This window comes from Stegostoma tigrinum, chromosome 26, assembly GCF_030684315.1.
Source record: "Stegostoma tigrinum isolate sSteTig4 chromosome 26, sSteTig4.hap1, whole genome shotgun sequence".
In the NCBI taxonomy this organism is placed as follows: Eukaryota; Metazoa; Chordata; class Chondrichthyes; order Orectolobiformes; family Stegostomatidae; genus Stegostoma; species Stegostoma tigrinum.
This window is the reverse complement of record NC_081379.1, coordinates 10,543,804-10,564,210: the sequence shown is the minus strand read 5'-3', so window position 1 is coordinate 10,564,210 and position 20,407 is coordinate 10,543,804. Positions and strand designations below refer to the sequence as shown.

The 20,407-nt window shown below is 41.8% G+C and overlaps 1 protein-coding gene across 2 annotated transcripts in view; it reads left to right on the top strand.

Annotated features, from left to right (window-relative positions):
* LOC125464258 (seizure 6-like protein) overlaps positions 1-20,407 on the top strand; it is a 242,555-nt gene that overhangs the window by 94,187 nt on the left and 127,961 nt on the right. For both annotated transcript variants that reach the window (XM_048556529.2, XM_048556530.2), the window contains exon 2: positions 18,924-19,721. In XM_048556529.2, the coding sequence (XP_048412486.2) occupies positions 18,924-19,721 (798 nt within the window). The remainder of the gene's footprint in view (positions 1-18,923; positions 19,722-20,407) is intronic.

Sequence of the window (20,407 nt, the reverse complement as noted above, 5' to 3'; positions counted from 1 at the left end):
GCTGACGTTTTGGGCCTAGACCCTCTCTGATGAAGGGTCTAGGCCCGAAACGTCAGCTTTTGTGCTCTTAAGATGCTACTTGGCCTGCTGTGTTCATCCAGCCCCACACTTTGTTATCTTGGATTCTCCAGCATCTGCAGTTCCCATTATCTCAGTTCATCATCACTCCCAGGAATTACATCTTAATTTGAATTGCTCGTTTTCCTTTAAGCATTTTGGGTTACTTACAGTAAATTAATGGTGTCCCTTTCAACAAGGATAGAGAGTTCCTCTTTTTTGACCAAACCTATGATTGAGTCAAAAGAGGCAGACAACACATTAAACATGTGGAGAAATTCAACATTTCTTTCCAATTCTTTCTCAGTTGAACTGTTGATCATATTCTTTTGGAATTGACTGTCCCAACATTGTCAGTTTTCTCTTCTGTGCAGTAGAATTGACGGGAGATATATGTGACTATTATTGTAAACCAGAGATAATGGGAACTGCAGATGCTGGAGAACAACAGGGCCTTATGTGTTAATAATTGTAGTTCCAGTATGTAAATGTTTGTACATTGCGAGCCCAAATGATAATGTTAAATAGATTGTCAGAGTAATTATTCATACACTGGATTATTTCGCAAATACTATCCAATCACTTTAAGCACTCATCTAATTATGTCACCAATATTAATGTCTGACATTCAGCCAATCACAAGCGTATAATGTGTGTGTGAAAGAACTCAACGTGCAATTAAATTAGGATGCTGTGGGGATGAAGTGGCTTTCAAATACTCACGAACAAATCAAACAAAAGTCACAAAGAAAAGGACAGATAAGTAAAAAGATATTGGGCCCATAATGCAATGCAAATTTGTATCCTGGTTGACTTGAGGTTAAAGGGCAATTCATTGAATGAATTGACAGAAATCCCAGTTACTTTTCCCAACCGTCACACAAAGGCAACGAGGCTTGCTGTGTCACTCCTAGCTCTGAGATCAGATCACTCAGCTTAGGTCAGAGATGAAAACATGCCTGGTCTTCATGCACAGCTAACCTGCCAGCCCAAGCATCTCTACGTTGTCAGAGACGAACTGCTCGGTCCAGAAAATGATTTGTTTTCTTTTGCATGTTCTGTCACTCATATTCATTTCTTCCCTGTCAGGGTGATTGCTTATCTTCTAGGTGAGATTATATTCCCCCGACTAATATATCTTCACCATGATACATAGCATACCTGAGCTAGGAGTAATTTATAACATGTAAAGTCCCAGATTGCTGTATAGCAGATATATCAGTGATTGGTATGGTCCCCTGATATGGTTTGCTCTGCAGGGCAAGCTGACAAAATTTGGCAGGGAGCCACATGCAGAGATATTAGAATAAAATACACAGTCGGTTAACTGAGTTTTAAGGACTGTTTTGCAGGGGAAGAAAGAGGGGTGGAAAAGCAGGGAGTTTTTGTTAGTGTGTTCTTGGTTTTAGAGACCTGATAATTATCATGCGAGTGATGGAATTGGCAACGCTGAATCCTTACATAGAATTTGTATTCTGGTCCATTTTTCTAGATGCTAAATTGGTAATTGTACATAGATTTCCATTGCTAATGTTATCCTGTTTGTTGCCTTGTCAATCCTTGCATTTGCAAGGTACGATTAGGCTATGGTGATATCAATAGTAACAAGATGGCCATTCATAAAGTGGCAATCAAGTATGATGTGAACAGACTCTCAGTATATGTCCTGTCTCCGCATCTGTCAACCAGCTGGAACTGAACATGACCATCTCACAGCAGCAATGACTTCAATGTTGGCCACAGCTCAGCAACAATAATCTTTACTGGCTGTTCAGAATCTTCTTAACTGGTTCTTATCTGAACAATCTTTGAAGTCTTTCCTCTCCTTTTCTATGTAAACTCCTCCAGCCCAAAAACCATACCATAATCACTCCTCTTCTCAAAATATGGGTTCAGCTGTTGCTAAGTGGGTAGCTGGTTTGCTGCTGGGTTTGAAGATTGTGAGTTCAAATCTCACTCCAGAGATGCCAGCTCTGGCTCTGTCAGGACTGTGGTCTGGATGGCAGCTCTTGATGGTGCAACATTGTTCCCCCTTGGAGGTAGATGTCCCACTTTCACCTGGCTTAGCCTCATAGCAGCCTGTTGTAGCTGTAAATTGGCTTTTACCTTCAAGTGCATTGGCTGCCCGTCAACCTTTATTGTAGGGAGACCAAGCCATCCACACCTGCACCCATCCTCCAACCCTCCGTTAAACCCAGCGCCTGATTACAAAGTTCCAAGGTCAAGTTCCAGTCCAGGATGGATGTGCTAAAATCAAGGCTGATTCGCCAGGGTAGTACTGAGGGAGTGCAGCATTGTCAGAGGGTGCTGGCATTTAAATGAATTGTTATATCAAAATTCCATCTCCCTGCTTGAGTAGAGGTAAGAGATCCTGTGGGACTATTCCAGTGAAGGGCAGGGTTCCCACCAATATGTATCCCTCAATTGGTATGACAAATGCACATGATCTACTCATTATCACGTTGCTGTTTGTGGGAGCTTCTGTGACTACAAGCCATGTGTGGATTTACCGTTGTGTTTCAAATTTGTGACAATGCTCCTTCAGCAAAAAAGCACTTTGAGATGTTTAGCTATTGTGAAAGGTGCTACATAAGTAAGAAACTTTCTTGCACCCTCTCTTTCTTAACCTGTTATTGCAGCAGCAAATGAGTAATGTGGGAAAAGCAGCAGTCAGTTTGTAAACAGCAAGATCCCACAAATGGAAGTTGGATAATAATTGGATTATCTGTTTTTGTGATCCTGATTGACAAATAAATATTTGCTCGGGCACCAATCTAAATCATAGGCTGTATTCCCTGGAATGGTACTTGAATCGACAACCATCTGATTTAGAGATGAGAGTGCTATTCACTGAATTGAGACCAACACTAATAACAGAGTGCTTGCTATGGTGAGAAGTTAATAACAATTCCTGGTTTGAGGCCAAGGAAGATTTTCCGATTATCAGAATATGGTGTCGGCTGCATTGTGATGCATGCACCTTTAGGCTTTTTCACAGAGGGAAGGTTACATGGAGACGAGGAAATGTACGCAGAACAACAATTAGAGCCAAGAGCAGGCTCAAGCTTTCTTTTCAAAATAGCCATTGTTGGATGATATTGCAGCAGTCATCTTAACTGGTGTTACTCCCTTTGTGTTTTTGTCAGCAAACAGCAGTTTGAATAAATCACCTCAATGGATGAAAATTTATTAAAATGTTAGATAAATGCAAGGGAATAAATAGTCTATTGAATTATTGTGGGTTAGTGGCTTTGCGCTGGGTACTCCTGCTTCCTCCCACAGTCTAAAGATGTGCAGGTTAGGGTGGATTGACCATGCTAAGTTGTCCCATAGTGTTCAGGGATGTGTAGGCTAGGTGGATTAGCCATGAAAAATGTGGGTTTACGGGGATAGGCAGGGGTTTGGTCTCTGGATGAGACAGGCTATTAATAGAATGAGCTGTGTCAATAATATAATTGCTGCTACACACTTGTCTCATTTTCCTCTGCACCTGAAAGTTCAGTTGGCTGGACAGCTGGTTTTCGATGCAGAACTTTGCAGTGTGGGTTCAATTCCTGCACAGGTTGAGTTTACCATGAAGGATTCTTCTTCTCAGCACTTGAGGTGTGGTTGATCTCTCTCCAATGAGATGGCTGCCTTATGGCATGGCAACACTATGGTGATTTTACGCATGACATCAATTTATTTAGAAGGCTCATCCAATAACCATGCAAAGTTTGTTTGAGATCAGAAGTGTTACAATACTGAGATAACCCTTGAATGAAAAATGAGGGCTTGGAAAGGAAGCCTCCCATGGCAGATGGTGGAGTTTGAATTCAATAAATATCACAAATTAGAAGTCTAATGAAGACCATGAAACCATTGTCGATTGTTAGAAAAACTCATCTGGTTCACAACTAGGTCCTTTAGAGAAGGAAGCTGTAATTCTTGCCTGTCTGGCCTACATGTGACTCCAGACACACAGCAATGTGGTTGACACTTAATTGCCCTCTTGGGCAATTAGGGATAGAAGGATATTGAATGATGGCCTGCTCGTGGCACCCACATCCCATAAATGAGTAAAAAAAAGTATACGATAGGACATAGAGTCATCAGAAATCCAACGTTGATGAAGTTGGTGCAGTTTTGGCAGGTTGAAGGTGACAGAGGCTCAGTCCAGAAAGTGGGAATAGGCAAATATACAGTTACTGCATCTGCTTTTGTTACTTAAAATTACCATTTGTAGATTTATATCAACTAGACAGAGTTGGGGAGGCTTGCATGTCATTTTGGTTAAGATAGTGCCTGTGGAACTCAGGCTGATTGTGCATTGCTGTCAGCTAAATCAGACTAAATTCCAGGGGAGGAGGAGTTGAAATTCTTTGTAAGACAGAATTTTAGGACTTTGTGACTGAGTAAATGATAAATATGCTGTTTCAGATATATTTGGCCATTAATGTGCAATTGATCATCTAGAATCTATCACTCCTTGCCTGCTAATTCACATTAAACTGATAACAAAGTGTGGAGCTGGATGAACACAGAAGGCCAAGCAGCATCTCAGGAGCACAAAAGCTGACGTTTCGGGCCTAGACCCTTCATCAGAGAGCTTTTGTGCTCCTGAGATGCTGCTTGACCTGCTGTGTTCATCCCGCTCCACACTTTGTTATCTTGGATTCTCCAGCATCTGCAGTTCCCATTATCACATTCAACTGATGTTGATTTTGGGTTTTAGAGTTTAGATGGTTGGTAGTGTGTAGCACCTAGAAGATACACTACAGCTACTCAGCCAGTCCCTCAGATAACACCCTCCAAACCTGCTATCTCATGACTTGGAAGGAGAAGGACAGCAACTGCATGGGAAAAAAAAACCCCTACTAACTCTGCTTCAAGGCAACACCATCTTCTCTTGGATGTATATTGTCATTCCTTCATTCTCACTGGTTCTGAATTCTGGAAGTTCCTTTCTGTTAGTGCACCCACAAGCCAAGGACTCCAGAGGTTCAAGAAGACGTTTCACTATTTTTGGTATTATTGCACAGATTTCAGAATTGTACTTTACCTTTTAGACAACTGGGCACAGTCATGACATGTGATTGTCTGTTATAAGAGGTATCCACGCTATTCGTAGATCAGTGAATCAGTAGGCAGTAGACAGCTAGTCATCTCGTCATATTTAATATCATTGTATTCTAGGTAAGCACATAACACAGAATGTATAGAAGAGTCTAGGATGTCATATCAGTGAACATAATTAGTTGTCAATAAACTTCCAGGCATCTGACTCAATTTAAATCCTAATTCTTTATGGCATATGAAATGTGGGCAAACAAGAAAATTACAAGTACATCACCATTACCACCTCAAATAGCAAAGACTTACAAGAATAGGCCCTTTGGCCTTCCATGACTGCGCTTTTCTAAACTAAACATCCTTTGCCTCTATGCAGTCCATATCCCTTTATTCCCTGTCTATTCATATATCTGTCAAGATGCCTCTTAAAAATTGTTATTGTATCTGCCTCCACCAGATCCTCTCACTTGTCTCTCACATCTCCTTCAGATTTATCTTCTTTTACCTTAAACTTGTGTCCCCTAGTAATTGACATTTCTACCTTGGGTAAAAGGATATTATTATACTACTAATTAATGTTAAATTAATTATAAAATTAATATTATTAAGGTGGAGAGAGTTCAGAAGAGATTTACCAGGAATGGAAGGTTTGAGTTAAAGGGAGAGGCTGGATAGGCTGGGACTTTTCTCACTGGAGTGTAGGAGGTGGAGTGGTGACCTTTATAAAGGTTTATAAATTCATGAGAAGTATAGATAAGGTGAATAGCAAATGTCTTTTCCCTAGGGTGGTGTATTTCAAGACTTGGGGGTGTATTTTTAAGGTGAGAGGAGGAAAGTTTCAAAAAGGCTGAAGGGACAAATTTTGTATACAGAGAGCTGTTCACGTGTGGAATGAACTTCCAGAGGAAGTGATGGAAAAGGGTACAGTTGCAATGTTTAAAAGACACTTAGATAAGGACATGAAAAAGAAGTGTTTGGAAGAGATATAGGCCAAAGGTGGGGCTAGTTTAGTTTGAGGTTATGGTCAGCGTGGCCTGGTTGGGCTGAAGGATCTGTTTCCATGCTGTAAGACTCTGTGACCATGACTCTATGACTCCAACTATCCATTTTATCCTTGCTGCTCATAATTTTGTAAAATTCTATCAGGTTGCCCCTCATTCTTCAACATTCAAGTGAAAACAAACCAAGTTTGCCCAATCTCTCCTCATAGCTAATATCCTCCAAACCAGGTAACGACTCTTTCTGTACCCTCTCCAAAGGCTCCACACCCTTCTTGTAGTGTGCTGGCCAGAGCTGTACACAATATTCCAAATGTGGCCGAATTAAAGTTGTATACAGCTGCAATATGACTTGTCAATTTTTATACTCCATGCCCTGACTGATGAAGGCAAGCATGCCATACACCTTATTGACTTGTGTTGCCACTTTCAGGGAACTGTGGACCTGAATGTCTAGATCCCTCTATGTGTTAATGCTAGGGCATTTTGAATGGGCAATAGATTCTGGCCTAGCCAATGATGATCACATCCCATGAACATGCACAAAAAAAACAAGGTATGTTGAGCATTTGCTTAATTTGACTCTTGTTTGGGGGAGAAATCATCTTGTTTTCAACTGTGGAACATTGCAGCTTCATTCTTTCAGTAACTAACCAGGATTTTGGATTTCTTCTTTCATTAAGAGAAAGTTACTCATCTCAATTGAGATCGTAATGCAGCCCAGCACAGAGTAAAAATCACTTAGTTCAGCTAGAAATTTGATACAGGTGCAGGATATTAAAGGGGAGAGAAATCAATCTTTTCTGATGCTGAGAGGTAAGGGTAATTTTGTTTTGTTTCTAAGATTTGGCACAGCGAATCTATAATATTCACTTCGATAGAACTATACATCATTCAATCATGATGCTGAATACACATTGTCCTCTGTCACTGTCACTGATGGAGCACATTGCTTATACCAGATTCATTCACATGGAGTAGGGCACTTTGATGAATGGCTCAAGTGTTCTTTTTGTTTTAACATATGACACGACTGATACATGGTACATAAATAAGATTGTGCTTCAACTTGGCTTTTCATCAACACGGATATCTAAAATAACAAAAAAAATTTTGCACAACTGGCCTCAAAATACTGTGGGAATAAATAGTCTTTATCCTTACAAATGCTGCCTGATGGCAGGAGAATGGTTTGTCCTGCTTGGTGAATAAATGAATTCATCACATGTGCCTTTGTTCTGGAAGCCACATTCTGATTTCTAAGGTTTTTTTGTTCTTTTTTTGGCCTGACCCACAAAGAGATTGATCCCCAAACCACAGAGGCAACAGATGCTCACCTCCTGAATCTTCCTAAAATAAAGCTAAGATAAAATAAAGATTGTTTCAGGAGTTATGTGTGGGCCTGTGTGTATCCTCCATTTGGGGACTAGAATAATAGCAAAGGTAGGAATGTTGTCAAAAGTAATCATTTATTCTCCCTTTAATTTTGTTTTCATCCTGTCTCATCAAAATGTTGATTCATTACTGGGCTATTTTTCCACAAATGCTGAATACTCACTATAGTTTGCTTAAGAGTGTACTGTTCCTATGGTGCAACTTGTATCATGCTTGCCTATAAACCACAAGGGCTTGGGCTCAAACCCCACTCCAGACTTTGAAAGCTGAAAAAAATTAGGCCGGGTACTATACTGCAGTACTGTGGGAGCCCTGCACTGACAATCGCACTGCTGTTTCTCAGATGTGGTATTTAACTGGTGTTCCATTGGGTAGATATAAATGACCCCTTGGGCCTATTTTCAAGTGAAGGATGGGAATTAATTCTGATGCCCTAGCTAATTTTTATCCATCAATTAACATCCAAAATGGATTATCTTGTTATTATGTTGTTAGGTGTGTTCTCAAATGTTGGCAGAATATGTATGACGTTCTGTGTTGCAGACACAAACACAACAAAACCATGAATGACCACAATCAGTGGCCCAGCCTGGTGATTTGGGCAAGTATCTCACTTAGCCTCTACCTGTCTTCCAATCACCATAGACATACACACATGAATATCCCACTCAGAGGCACTAAAACTGCCTGATTTTATATTTATGCCCTCCCTAATTTCAAGTTCTCTGGACAGTCAAACAAAGCACTAAAGAAATCAGAACCAAGGTACACAGTCAAGAACTTTGAGATGGACCCATCAGTCAGTAAGATCATGGGCTGATTTGTTAACTCAGGTGATCTAACTGAAAGCAAATAAAATTCCTCGGAGGATGAAATGATGAGAAAATGTAGCTCCCTGGCAGGGGAATCCAGTAAATGGAGACACAGTCTCAAAATGATAAGGGAATGGCCATTTTGCGCTAATTTGTGGGGAATTTCTTCTCTCAAAGTGTTGTGAATCATTGGAACTCCCCAGCTTAGACAGCTGTGGATGTTCAGACCTGAGCATATTCAATAGAGAAATGATAGATTATTGGTTACTTAGAGAATTAAGTGAAATGGGATTTGTGTTTATCTTGCCAGGTAGAGAGCAAAATAAACATAACTTAGTGTGTGCATTGTTTGGGGGAATCCATCATTCAACACACTAAGAAACTTTCACAGTACGTGTCCATCGTTTCATTGACTGATTGAAAGACATGACATTGGAAAGGGGGCGGGTTAGGAGCCCCATGGTAGCCAATCCCTGCACTTACTGCCAAGACCCCAACTCTGTAAGGTCAGCCATTGACTCCTTTCCCACCATCACTCATCTTGGTCCCTTTGAAAATTGAGGTCTCAGATAGGTGCTGTGCCTGTAGAACCACCTCCTCCTCTGTACCACTGCTGAGTACCAAAGAGATGTCAGGTTCTAAATCAGGGACAGAAACAGAAGTTGCTGGAAAAGCTCAGCAGCCCCGGCAGCATCTGTGAAGAAAAAACTCAGAGTTAACGTTTCGGGTCCGGTGACCCTTCTGTGGAATGTTAATTCTGAATTTTCTTCACAAATGCTGCCATATCTGCTGAATTTCTCCAGCAACATCTGATTTTGTTCCTGATTTACAGCATCCGCAGTTCTTTCGGTTTTTAGCCAGTTTCTAATTGCCTGGCAGCAGATCACTGTACTGGACTTCCAGCCATGAGGTGCTTGGTCCTGGGGTGGGGGTCGGGGGGGGAAGCTGGTATGTTAAGCCGAGCGACACAGGAGGTTATGGGCCTTTCCTCAAAGTGATTGACATGGGATTTTGCCAGCTCTTCGCCTGGTGGTTGAAGCATCCATTACCTCCACAAGACTCTGCTCCTGCTGGACTGTTCCCCGCACTTAACTGTTCACATCTCAGAATCAGCTCACAAAAAGTCACATAATGTACAGTACAAGTCTTTCATGTCAGCAGAAATAAAAGCAACAGTGCAAGTTAGTAGAACATACAGTGTCAAAAAAACACACAACACACAACAACTTAACAGTTGCCTGGAAGAGCCCATAGAGCTCACAAATAAACACACCTGGGGATTTTCACAATACATTATTGGTTTTCTATATTTGAAAACCCCAACTTCAGCAACAAAATACGATAAAATTGTGACAAGTGAAGTCGTAGGGATTGTCCACAGGTTTACGTTGAACAGACTTTTGTTATGTCTGAGGTAATCCTTGATCAGCACAGTTTATCTTCAAATATGTGGTATACCAAAATGAATGAAACACAGTGACACTGTAAATATGTGAAAAATGTCTTTATTTATTAACTTGTTTATGTGTTCTAATGGCCTGACCTTGTACAATAAAAGGCTATGAAAACTATTGGGAGATAACTTTAGAGAAACTCAGCAATCTTTTTCTGCTTAGTGTGCTGCCTCCAGATGAGTGTGATACGGTCCATTGCATCATCAATGCAGACTAATGATTGTTCTCCCTGCTGTTGGCTTGCAGTGCAAAATCCCACAGCTTCCCAAGTGCCATCAGGCTACAGTTCGGGAAACAGGCTGGTGAGGGACGGTGCATGGCCATCAGAATCGTCAAGACTATCGGCATCTTCAGCCCCATAACCACAGAATCATAAAGTATTACAGCACAGATAAAGGCCAGTGAATTATAGCTGGTCAGAAACACCCACCTAACTATTCTCATACTATTAACCAGCTCTTGACCCATTGCCTTCCTTGCCTTGGCATCAAATCTAAACACTTCTTAAATGTTATGAGGTTTTATGGAGAGATTTGTGATTTCGAATGATGGCTTGCCCCTGATTTTGACTGAGGCATCCCTAATGCTGCTCTGGTTTGTTGGCATGGTCATTGGAAAGGTTTGTGGAAGCTCAACAAATTCAGTCACCAACACAAACCTTTAGCCTATCACAGGCACCCTTCTGTTGCATTTCCTATCCTCCTTCCTGACCTAAACTCATCCCACTTGCCTGCGTTTGGCCCATATCCCTTCATGAGATGTGGGTATCACTGGCATGGCCAGTATTTATTGCAGATCTTCAACTGCTCAGAGGGTAGATAAGAATCAAACCACTTTGCAGTTAGATCTAGAGTCACATGTAGTGCAGATTAAGGACAGAAAATTTCATTTCCTAAAGGATAATAGTAAATCTGTTGGGCTGGCACGATTGGCTGACAACTTTGGCACAACCAGCATTCCAGGTTCTCCGATTACGACTGATAGCGATTCCCATGCATTGTACGGTATCACAATTTTTTTAATCAAATGGCTCTATAAAATCTGTTGCAGATTTGCTCAAAATCCTTGGTCCGGAAAGTGGCGACATTTGTTATCTTCAATCACTCGGGATGTGAATCGACTCTGTCTGTGAGGTCTCACAGTCCCAAGTGAAATTAGGTTGACTGCTCTCAATCCATTCTACGTGGATGCTTCCATAAAATTGATCTTAACTGGCATCAACTTGGTATATTCTTACAGAAGGTGATATATTGTGAGCACAATCATTGGCATCACGTTAGTTCTGTAAAATATTACCCTCCAAGAACTAGTATGTGAATACAGAATGAGGTTTAGAGTTGTAGAGTCATACATCATAGAAACAGATCCTTTGGTCCAACTATTCCATGCCAAACCACGTTCCCGACCTAAACTCATCCCACTTGCCTGCGTTTGGCCCATATCCCTTTATGAGATGTGGGTATCACTGGCATGGCCAGTATTTATTGCAGATCTTCAACTGCTCAGAGGGTAGATAAGAATCAAACCACTTTGCAGTTAGATCTAGAGTCACATGTAGTGCAGATTAAGGACAGAAAATTTCATTTCCTAAAGGATAATAGTAAATCTGTTGGGCTTCTAATAACAACTAAAGGGTATAATCACCATAGTCCCCCTCCCGCATTAGAAATAGATTACTGGCAATGGTTTAACCTGAGGGGCACCTCATCTTGAGTAACGCAGGACCTTCACAGTGTTTGCAGCTGGTATAGTAATGGAACCTGCACTGTTAGCGTCACACTCTAGTGTAAGCCAGCTATCCTGCCAACTGAGCTAACTGATCCCTTAATGCCAGTACTAACATATTTCACTCTCTACCACTGGGTGGGATTAGAACCAATGTCCCCTGAAATTTTGTGTTGCTAGCCTAAGGATCTTACCACAACATCATTGCCTCACAAGCATATTCATTTACTGACAAATCTGTAAATGTTATGGTAATCATCATTCTTTACAAGTGTACAATGCATTCTCCTTTTCATGTGAGATTCACAGAAAAAACAGGTATGCAATGCAGAAGAAGGTTTTTTTTCTTCAAGGAGACAATCTCTCCATCCTGTCATTTGCCTTCAGCTCAGCAGTTTCCTCTGTTGTTACTGCTTATCAATTCTTCCCTTAAACTGATCCCTACCTCAATGACTCCCAAGGGCTATTAACTACTGCATTGGCTATAAAGAGCTTTGGGATGTCATGATTTGTGAAAAGAATGATATAAATTTCTTTTGCTTTCAAAGCATGCCATGTTCTTACAACTCACATTTTCCTTCTTTGTGCTCATAACTGTTTTAAATTGTTAATCCCTTTTTAACACTGAGTCACCAAAGAGTAGGGCTTCCTTACTCACCTTATCAGAACTCATTAATTGTCCCTTCAACCCATTGGGATTATTTGCAGTATCTCAAACCTCATGTCAAAATAATAGTTTTTAATTCTCTGGTAAGGGCCTTACATATTAATGCTGTAAACTCTCAGCACACTGACCAATGCAGAACGAACACCAAATCATTTTACTGATTAAGCATTTTCTAACTAAGAACATTGTGTAGAACAAAATGGCAAAATGTGGCACGCCAAATAATTTTAATAAAATGCACTACAGCCTGAGACACAACCTTTGAGCGAAAGGTTGATGCTAGTAATTCAGTGACCTATCATGGATCTTTACTTAATTTTTGCAGAATATTGCTAATCTGGATCTTAATACTCAGGATATATATTAGCTTCACAACCCATGATCTTTACACCAAATCTTAGTAACTTACAGTTTCTGCATGCCAGTGGACACATCATTACGTCAAAATGAATTCTGTATTAGCTTATGATGGAGGATTTCTGAAATGGCATTTAGTTGACCTGCTCTGGGGCCACCCAGGCGAGTGATTCTGTCTGTAACACATCATCTCAAGTGTCCGGGGCCTGATAACGATGCCATTTCTTTCACAAAACCTTTATTATCTCCCCCACATTCCCTCTTTAAAGTTGGGCTCATCTAAATTTCTAGTGCCTGCACCTAACTCTGCAAAGATCGTGGTGAAAAGAAACTAGCCCTAGAGCCATAGAGTCATAGAGCTGTACAACACAGAAAGAGACACTTTGGTTCAACCAGTACATGCCGACCATAATCCCAAACCAAACTAGTCGCACTAGCCTTCACTTGGCCCATATCCCTCTTATTCATGAACTTATGCAAATATCTTATAAATATTGTAACTGTACCTGCATCCACCAATTCCTGTGGATGTTCATCCCAGACATCAACCACTCTGTGTAAAAAAAATTTCCCCTCATGTCCTTTTTAAATCTTTCTTCTCTCCCCTTAAAAATAGGCCCCCTGGTCTTGAAATCCCCCCCTAGGGAAAAGACACCTGTCATTTACCTAATCTATACCCTCAGTATTTTATAAACCTCTGTAAAGTCACCTGTCAAACTCCTACGCTTCAATGAGAAAAGACCCTGCCTGTTCAATCTCTCCCTATATAACTCAAAAACTCCATTCCAGCCAATATCCTGGGAAACCTCTTCTGAACCCTCTCCAGCTTCATAATATCCTTCCCTCAACAGGCAGACCAGAACAGGCCTCACTAACATCCTGTACACCTCACTTTGACTTCCTAACTCCTGTACTCAAAGGCCTGATAAGCATGTTAAATGCCTTCTCAATCTTCTTCATATTCAACTTCAATCATCTGATTCTATTAAATGGGACCTTGTTGAACCAAAAATGTTTTTTTTAAAGGATAAATACTGAAAAGGCTGCTGTGATCACCTGACCAGGTCGAGCCCAGCTGCTGAAACTATGAAGTATAAAAGAATCAGCCTAAGTTAGCATTATTGCACAGGAGCACTGACACTCAACGTTGGTATCTCCTGCTTGGTTCACACCTCTTTGAAAGCTATGTCTTTACAAAGAAAAGTTGTCCATGGACCACTTTGTGGAACACCCATCCTCGGTTTGTGACAAACGACTGCACCTTCCAGTCGCAAACCACTTCAACACTCCCTCCCACTCCTTGGATGGCATGTCCATCCTGGGCCTCCTCCAGTGCCACAACGATGCCACCCGAAGGTTGCAGGAACAGCATCTCATATTTCGTTTGGGAACCCTGCAGCCCAATGGTCTCAATGTGAACTTCTCATCTCCCCGCCCCTGACTTCATCTCAAAACCAACCCAGCTCATCCCCGCCTCCTTGACTGTCTTCCCTTGACTGAAAATCCCCCACCCTAACTCCCCACATGCACTCACCTTTACTGGCCCCATCCCCACCTCCTTGATCTGTCCATCTCCTCTCCAACTGTCTGCTCCTTTATCCACCTTCCATCATCACCTCCCCCTCTCTCTCTATTTATATCAGAATCCCCTTCCCCTCCCCCACTTCTGAAGAAGGGTCCAGGCCCAAAACGTCAGCTTTCCTGCATCTTTAATGCTGCTTGCCCTGCTGTGTTCATCCAGCTCTACACCTTGTTATCACGTTGTCCATGGATAAATCAGCTTGGAAAGACAATGAGCAACTCAGGGATATACAGGTAGGCCTATATCAACAGCTGTTCCTGGGCAACAAAGATCTGGACTTGTAAGAAACAGGGGGAAGACACTGTCTCTCTGCCTATCTCTCTCTCTCTCTCTCTCACAGTTTTCATCTCTAAAGTCAGTGCCCATTGAAAAAGCAACTTAGATAAAGGGGAGTTAACTGACCAATCAAGTTATTTGTGAACCTCACCATTCCTGAGGAAACAAGGCAAAGGTTAAAACATTGGGTTTCAAATTTCACTCCCACAACTCCAGGGTGAAAAACTTTAAACTACAATTGCCTGTAACATCTTTCCTGTATAGACACTGTCCTTCCTGCTTCATCTGGTAAGCTCAATATTTGTGTTTGTGTGTATGTGTCAGGTGTTGTGTTTCCTTATTTTTGTCAGTTTTATTTGGTAATAAAAATTCTTTTCACCCAAGGTAACCATGGATTTCGCTCCCCTTCTATTTTGATTTGGTTAATTGTTTAATTGTAATGTGATAGCTATGTGCTTAAAAAGAAAGAAAAATACTTGTTTGTAACCGACTGCGATGTAGTTTCAGAAAGAGGGGAGTTTATCACCCCTCTTTCAAACTGGTTGTAACAACTGGCACCAGCATGTGTTGATAAATGAATGCTACTACAATGGCCTGTGCTTGCGGTCCAACAATGTCATGACTTCAATATTTTAAGCGCATTTCACAAATTCTTCCCTGGCTTTGCCAGCCTCCCTCTTCCCCCAGCTATCTCAGTGACATTTCCAATATTATAATCCTGCAAGATTTTCACCCCTCTAACTCCGGCCTTTTATACTTCCCTAAATCTCGTCTCTTCACCAGTGGGGTCTGTTCTTCCAGTTACCTTATTCCTAAGCTCTGATCTGTTCTCCCTTATTCTCTCAATCTCTCTATCTATCTCTTCTCTTTCAAGAAGCTGTATAGGACCCACCTCTGACCAAATGGAAGACTATCTATACTAATACCTCATGTGGTTTGGTGCCAAATTTTGTTTAATACGGCCCTGTGAAGGATCTTTGGACATTTGATACTTTAGAACTTGAGTATTCCTGAAAAAAGAAACATTTCGTTGCAGGTTTTCATTTTATCTTCATTGCCTATTTCAATGTCACAAAATAAGGGGCAGCCATTCCTTGGTTCATTCCTCAGAGAAAGGCCTTGACCTAACAGAATCAATGTGCCTGGTTTAAGTTTAAACAAAACTTGACAGTTAACTGTCAGGCATCAGTGACTGCTGTATTCTTCATTGCAATGCTTCTACCAATCAAGATACACTTGTCAATCAATCAGTACTGTCTTCTCACTCTGTATCAAACATATTTCCTCTATGCATTAGTATTTCTTGCAAATTGTCCTGGTGAGTACAAGACAAAAAGTTTCAGCCACATGCCTTATATATCTTGCTGCATTAAAAATCCAAGTTACTTTTTGCACAATTCTTTAAATAGTCTTAGTTGGAAGTCTAAACAATTTATTATAATGGTAGGGATGTGCGCACATGTGTGTGTGTGTAAGTCAATGTCGGCTGAGGAACTTTAAGACTTAAACTTTAAGCCTAGAAAAAGCTTTGAATTTTTGACATTCTTTTGCAAGAAATTGGTGTAAGTGATGCTTGCAGTTCAAAAAAATTACTGCATTTTAAAATAGAAGCACGACGTGGTTGCATTGAAAGATTTTGTTTTGTCAATTGGATTAGCTGTAATAGGTGCACCTCACTTTCCCCCATGCACCCAACAATCCCCCCAGTCCCATCCTCACCCTCCCCACCCAATGCATTATGAGGAAATACTTCTGCGCAAACTCAGTCCCAATCCCTGCCACAGATCGAAATTTAGACTTAAATGTAAGAAAAAAAGAAATCAAAATCAAGAAATTAATCTCAGTCCCTGACCTGTTTTCTCACTGGGAAAATGAAAGTTTAACAGCAAATTATTTGTGTGGAAGTGAATTACACATTGAATGAAGGAGAAATTGGGCAAAACTCAGCCAGTGTCAGTTTCAATAGCGAAAGGCTTATTTGATTCTTCAGCTGATTGTTTCATTTCAAAGAAAGAAAGGCAGCTGTTACAGTTCCAGTCACTGAAAAAGAGTTTGAATTCCACATTTATATTGAAGTTCCTTTTGCTAAATGGGAATTCTTTTCTTATTTAATTTTGCCTTTCTTCACCTTTTATGCTTCATTGGCTACTACCTCTCCTTGCACATTGCTCACGTCTGTTTAAATATCTGCAATTGACTTTAAATTGGAGTGGTCACAACCCAAGGCCATTACTTCATTTTTCCAGTTTATATTGAGGGCTTTAACGTTAACTATTTCCTTATATTTTTTTGACTTGCTTACATTTTTCTTTAACTTTGTTTCTTTTACTACTTGCACCAAAGTTTTTTGTACTTAGATACCTTAGTACCAAAGATGGGGTGTGTGTTGATAGTATACACTTTTCACAGTACAGTTGTTATGTACTTGAGTGCACTTGACAATAAAATCTAAATCTCTGTGTCGACCCACTACAGCCTGTTAAAGGTGATTTGGATCACTTTCAACGTGCCACTGCAGGCAGGATACCAATTATCAGATACAACAGAACATCATAATAATTTATTCAAATGCTGCACTCATTAAAGACATCCATTCTCAACTTATAGTTTATACAGATCTAAAATCATTCTATCAATCACTGAAATCTTCAGCTGCACTATTACTGAGTCAGGGTGACTCTTTACACATCCCATTATTATCATGTTCTTCACTAAATTTACAAAAGAAATGAGGAGAAAAAACACCTTTCACAACTTTTTATGAATTTTCTACTTTTAATGCCTACAGTGTGGAAACAGATCATTTGGTCCAAGAACCCCTGCCACCGCTCTGAAGAGCATCCCACCCAGACCAATTCCCCTAATTTTTTGTGTCTAACCCACCTAACCTATACATCCCTGGGCACTTTAGTGTGGCCAGTCTAGTTATCCTGCACATCTTTGGACTGTGGGAAGGAAACCAGAGTAAACCCACACAGACACAGGGAGAATGTGCAAATTCCACACAGACAGTCACCCAAGGGTGGAATTGAACCCAGGTCTCTGGTGCTGTGAGGCTGCAGTACTAACCACTGAGCCACCAATACACCCTACGTCCCAAAGTATTTTACAACCATTAAAGTATTATTGAAGTGTAGTCACTGTCGGAAACGCAGCAGCCAATTTACACGCAGCCAGCTCCAACAAACCACAATATGACAATAAACAGGTCATCTGCTGTTTGTGATGTGGTTTGAGGGAGAGAACTTGGCCAGGTCAATAAGGAACCCTGCGATCTTTTGCATCCAACTAAGAGGCTTGGCTGGGCCTACCTTTAGCACCTTGTCCAAATACATCACCTCCCTCAGTACTGCACTGGAGCCCCAGCCTTGGCCTTGATGTTCAATTCAAAGGAGGTGGAACCTAAACCCAGAATCACAACTCACTGGACAGTTCTGAGATTCAAAATATTACTGATGACATGGAGCATATGACCTTGTACTGGGGGATTCACCAATAACCATGGAATAAATGTAATGACAATGTGCAAAGCGACTGAAAAAAGCATCAGAATGTTATCTTCTGTATTCTTCCCATATGTTACTTCCTTTCACGGGTGTCTTGCTCATACAATGCTTTTCTGTTGCATCACCAACTCTCCAGGGATGGCCTGGTGTCTCCAAAAACTTAAGGTTCATGTCCTTGACTTACCCTCAAGCAGGGAAGTTGGTGGTGTAGTATAATGTTGCTGGGCTAGTACAAGAGATCCTCTCCAAGCCAATGTTCTGCAGAAGTGAGAATGCATCTTGTCATAACAGACACTGAAGTTTGATTTCAATAAAAATCTGGACTTTAAAGGCTTAGCCCAGTGTTGATCAATGTTTAAAAACCTGTTTAATTCACTGCTGCTCTGTTGGGAAGGAAATCTGCTGCCCTTTCCCAGTTAGGCCTATAGGTGACTCCAGACCCACAGCATTGTAGTTGATATTTACCTGGAGTTAGGGGTCAGCACTTAATGCTATTAACACTCACACCTGTGGAGCCACTGCAGTGTGGAAAGAGGCTATTTGGCCCTTGAGTCTGCTCCAACCCTCCACCCAGACCCATCCCCCCCACACCTTATCCCCAAAGCCCTGCATTTACAACAGCTCATCCACCTAACCTGCACATCTTTGGACTGTGGGAGGAAACTTACCAGACATGGGGAGAATATGTAAACTCCACACACAGAGGGTAGAATTGAACACAGGTCCCTGGCTCCATGAGGTGGCAGTGCTAACCACTGAGCCACCGTGCTGCCCATGAGCAAATAGAAATAAAAGGTGAGAAAACATTGAGGGAGGGGAGTGGCACTAAAAGAATTGAAAGTTTCTGTCAATTTTTGTACTTCCAATTATTGAAAAATGGCACCTTATTGTAAAGTGGAGTAAAGTTTTTTTGCTATGGGTTGGGGGCTTTTACTGATGAGAGCTCATGTGGCAAACATTTCTTGGACTTTCAGTCAGCAACACTACTTGAAAAGTTGTTTTCTTCATTTTGAATGCCACTCTGTTTCACTTTTTGTTTCAGATGCTGTTTGGCAAGAAGGCATCGTTGCCATAACCTCATCCCCCCAGCTGGAGAGAGGTCAAACAGTTCAAGGCATTGATGCAAGTGATGGAGAGCAAGAGTCCACTGAATCGCTCAGCACCGGCCACGCCCAGGCCAACTTGGTCAATGCAGTCATGCGGAAGGATGACCTCCTGCTGCGCCAAGGGGCACTGCTTCTGCCCTCTTCCAAGCCCACCGGAATAACCATCCCACCTCCCCCACAAAGGCGCCAGCTTCCTTCTCTCAGGCAGGTGGAGGCCCTACGCAGACGCCTGAGTGCCAAAGGAGGGCCAACTGGGATACTCGACTCACCTCCGGTGACCGCAGGCCCACCATCGTCAAGGGCTCTCCCTTCTTACTCAACCCCGCACTCTCCGTCCTCCGTCCCTGAGTTGGTGACAGAGAAGCCAGGGGTTCCTGAAGATCCGTCGGGCATCAGCTCGGAAGCTCCTCCTGCCGGCCTAGGCAGGCACACTAAATCGCCGAGCCCCACCCGTGATGGCACCACTCCATGGCCGCATATTCAGTTGGGGGCCCATGTCACAGGTCCGCCCGACCTTGAGGGTGTCCGTCCCAGTTTGGAGGCAACGCCCAGCTCCAGCAAGGACCGCTCACCAGATCAGACAGTCGTCCCCCTTGTTGCCCGTCAGACCCCAACGACAGGTACCGACCTTTCCCGGAAGGATTCTGAACTGGCAGCAGTGACTCAAGAAGACAAAGATACAACAACAACCACCGTAGTGACAACTACTATCATCACCACCCCACAGACAGCAGGTACTTCCAGGAACAATCTGCCTTTAGCTAGCACCTTTCACATCATAAAATAGCCCAAACCGTTCTCATCCCGTAAAATCTGATAACTATGCCTACAATGCCTAAGGAACGGATGATGGCTGTCTGTTAATGAAGGGATAATTGGTTGGGAATTGGCTATTTAAATTGCCTACAAATCATTCACGTTTTGGAAACTTAGGGGTTGTGTAAATTGGAATTAAACTTTGACTCAGAACATGTATTCCTGTTGTCTGCCTAATGAACCTTTAACCTCTGATGTTCACAGGAACATTTATCAAAGAAAATGTCACAGTGGTTATTATAAAAAGGTATTAGAAAAGCTCATTTAAAGTCTGACAAATGCTACTCATTTCAAGGAATTTTTTAAAGCCAGAGACAACAGGGTTTAGAGAGAGATATGTAGAGCAGCCTAAGGTCTCAGAATATAAAGGCATTAGCATCTCCCGGGATTTGGCTTTGGAATGGAAGATTGAGGAAGGGAGATGAAGTTGGTATGTGGGGCCCAGGCTTGGACCCACCTCAAAGAGACGAAGAAAGGCCCACCTTATCTGACGAATCTTGCATGTCACATCCACATGGCATGATCCTTGTGATTTTGTTCATAGGGGTCCAGGAGACACCTCAGGCCCAGTTGCGCCCACCTAAAGTCATGAGCAGCCAAATCA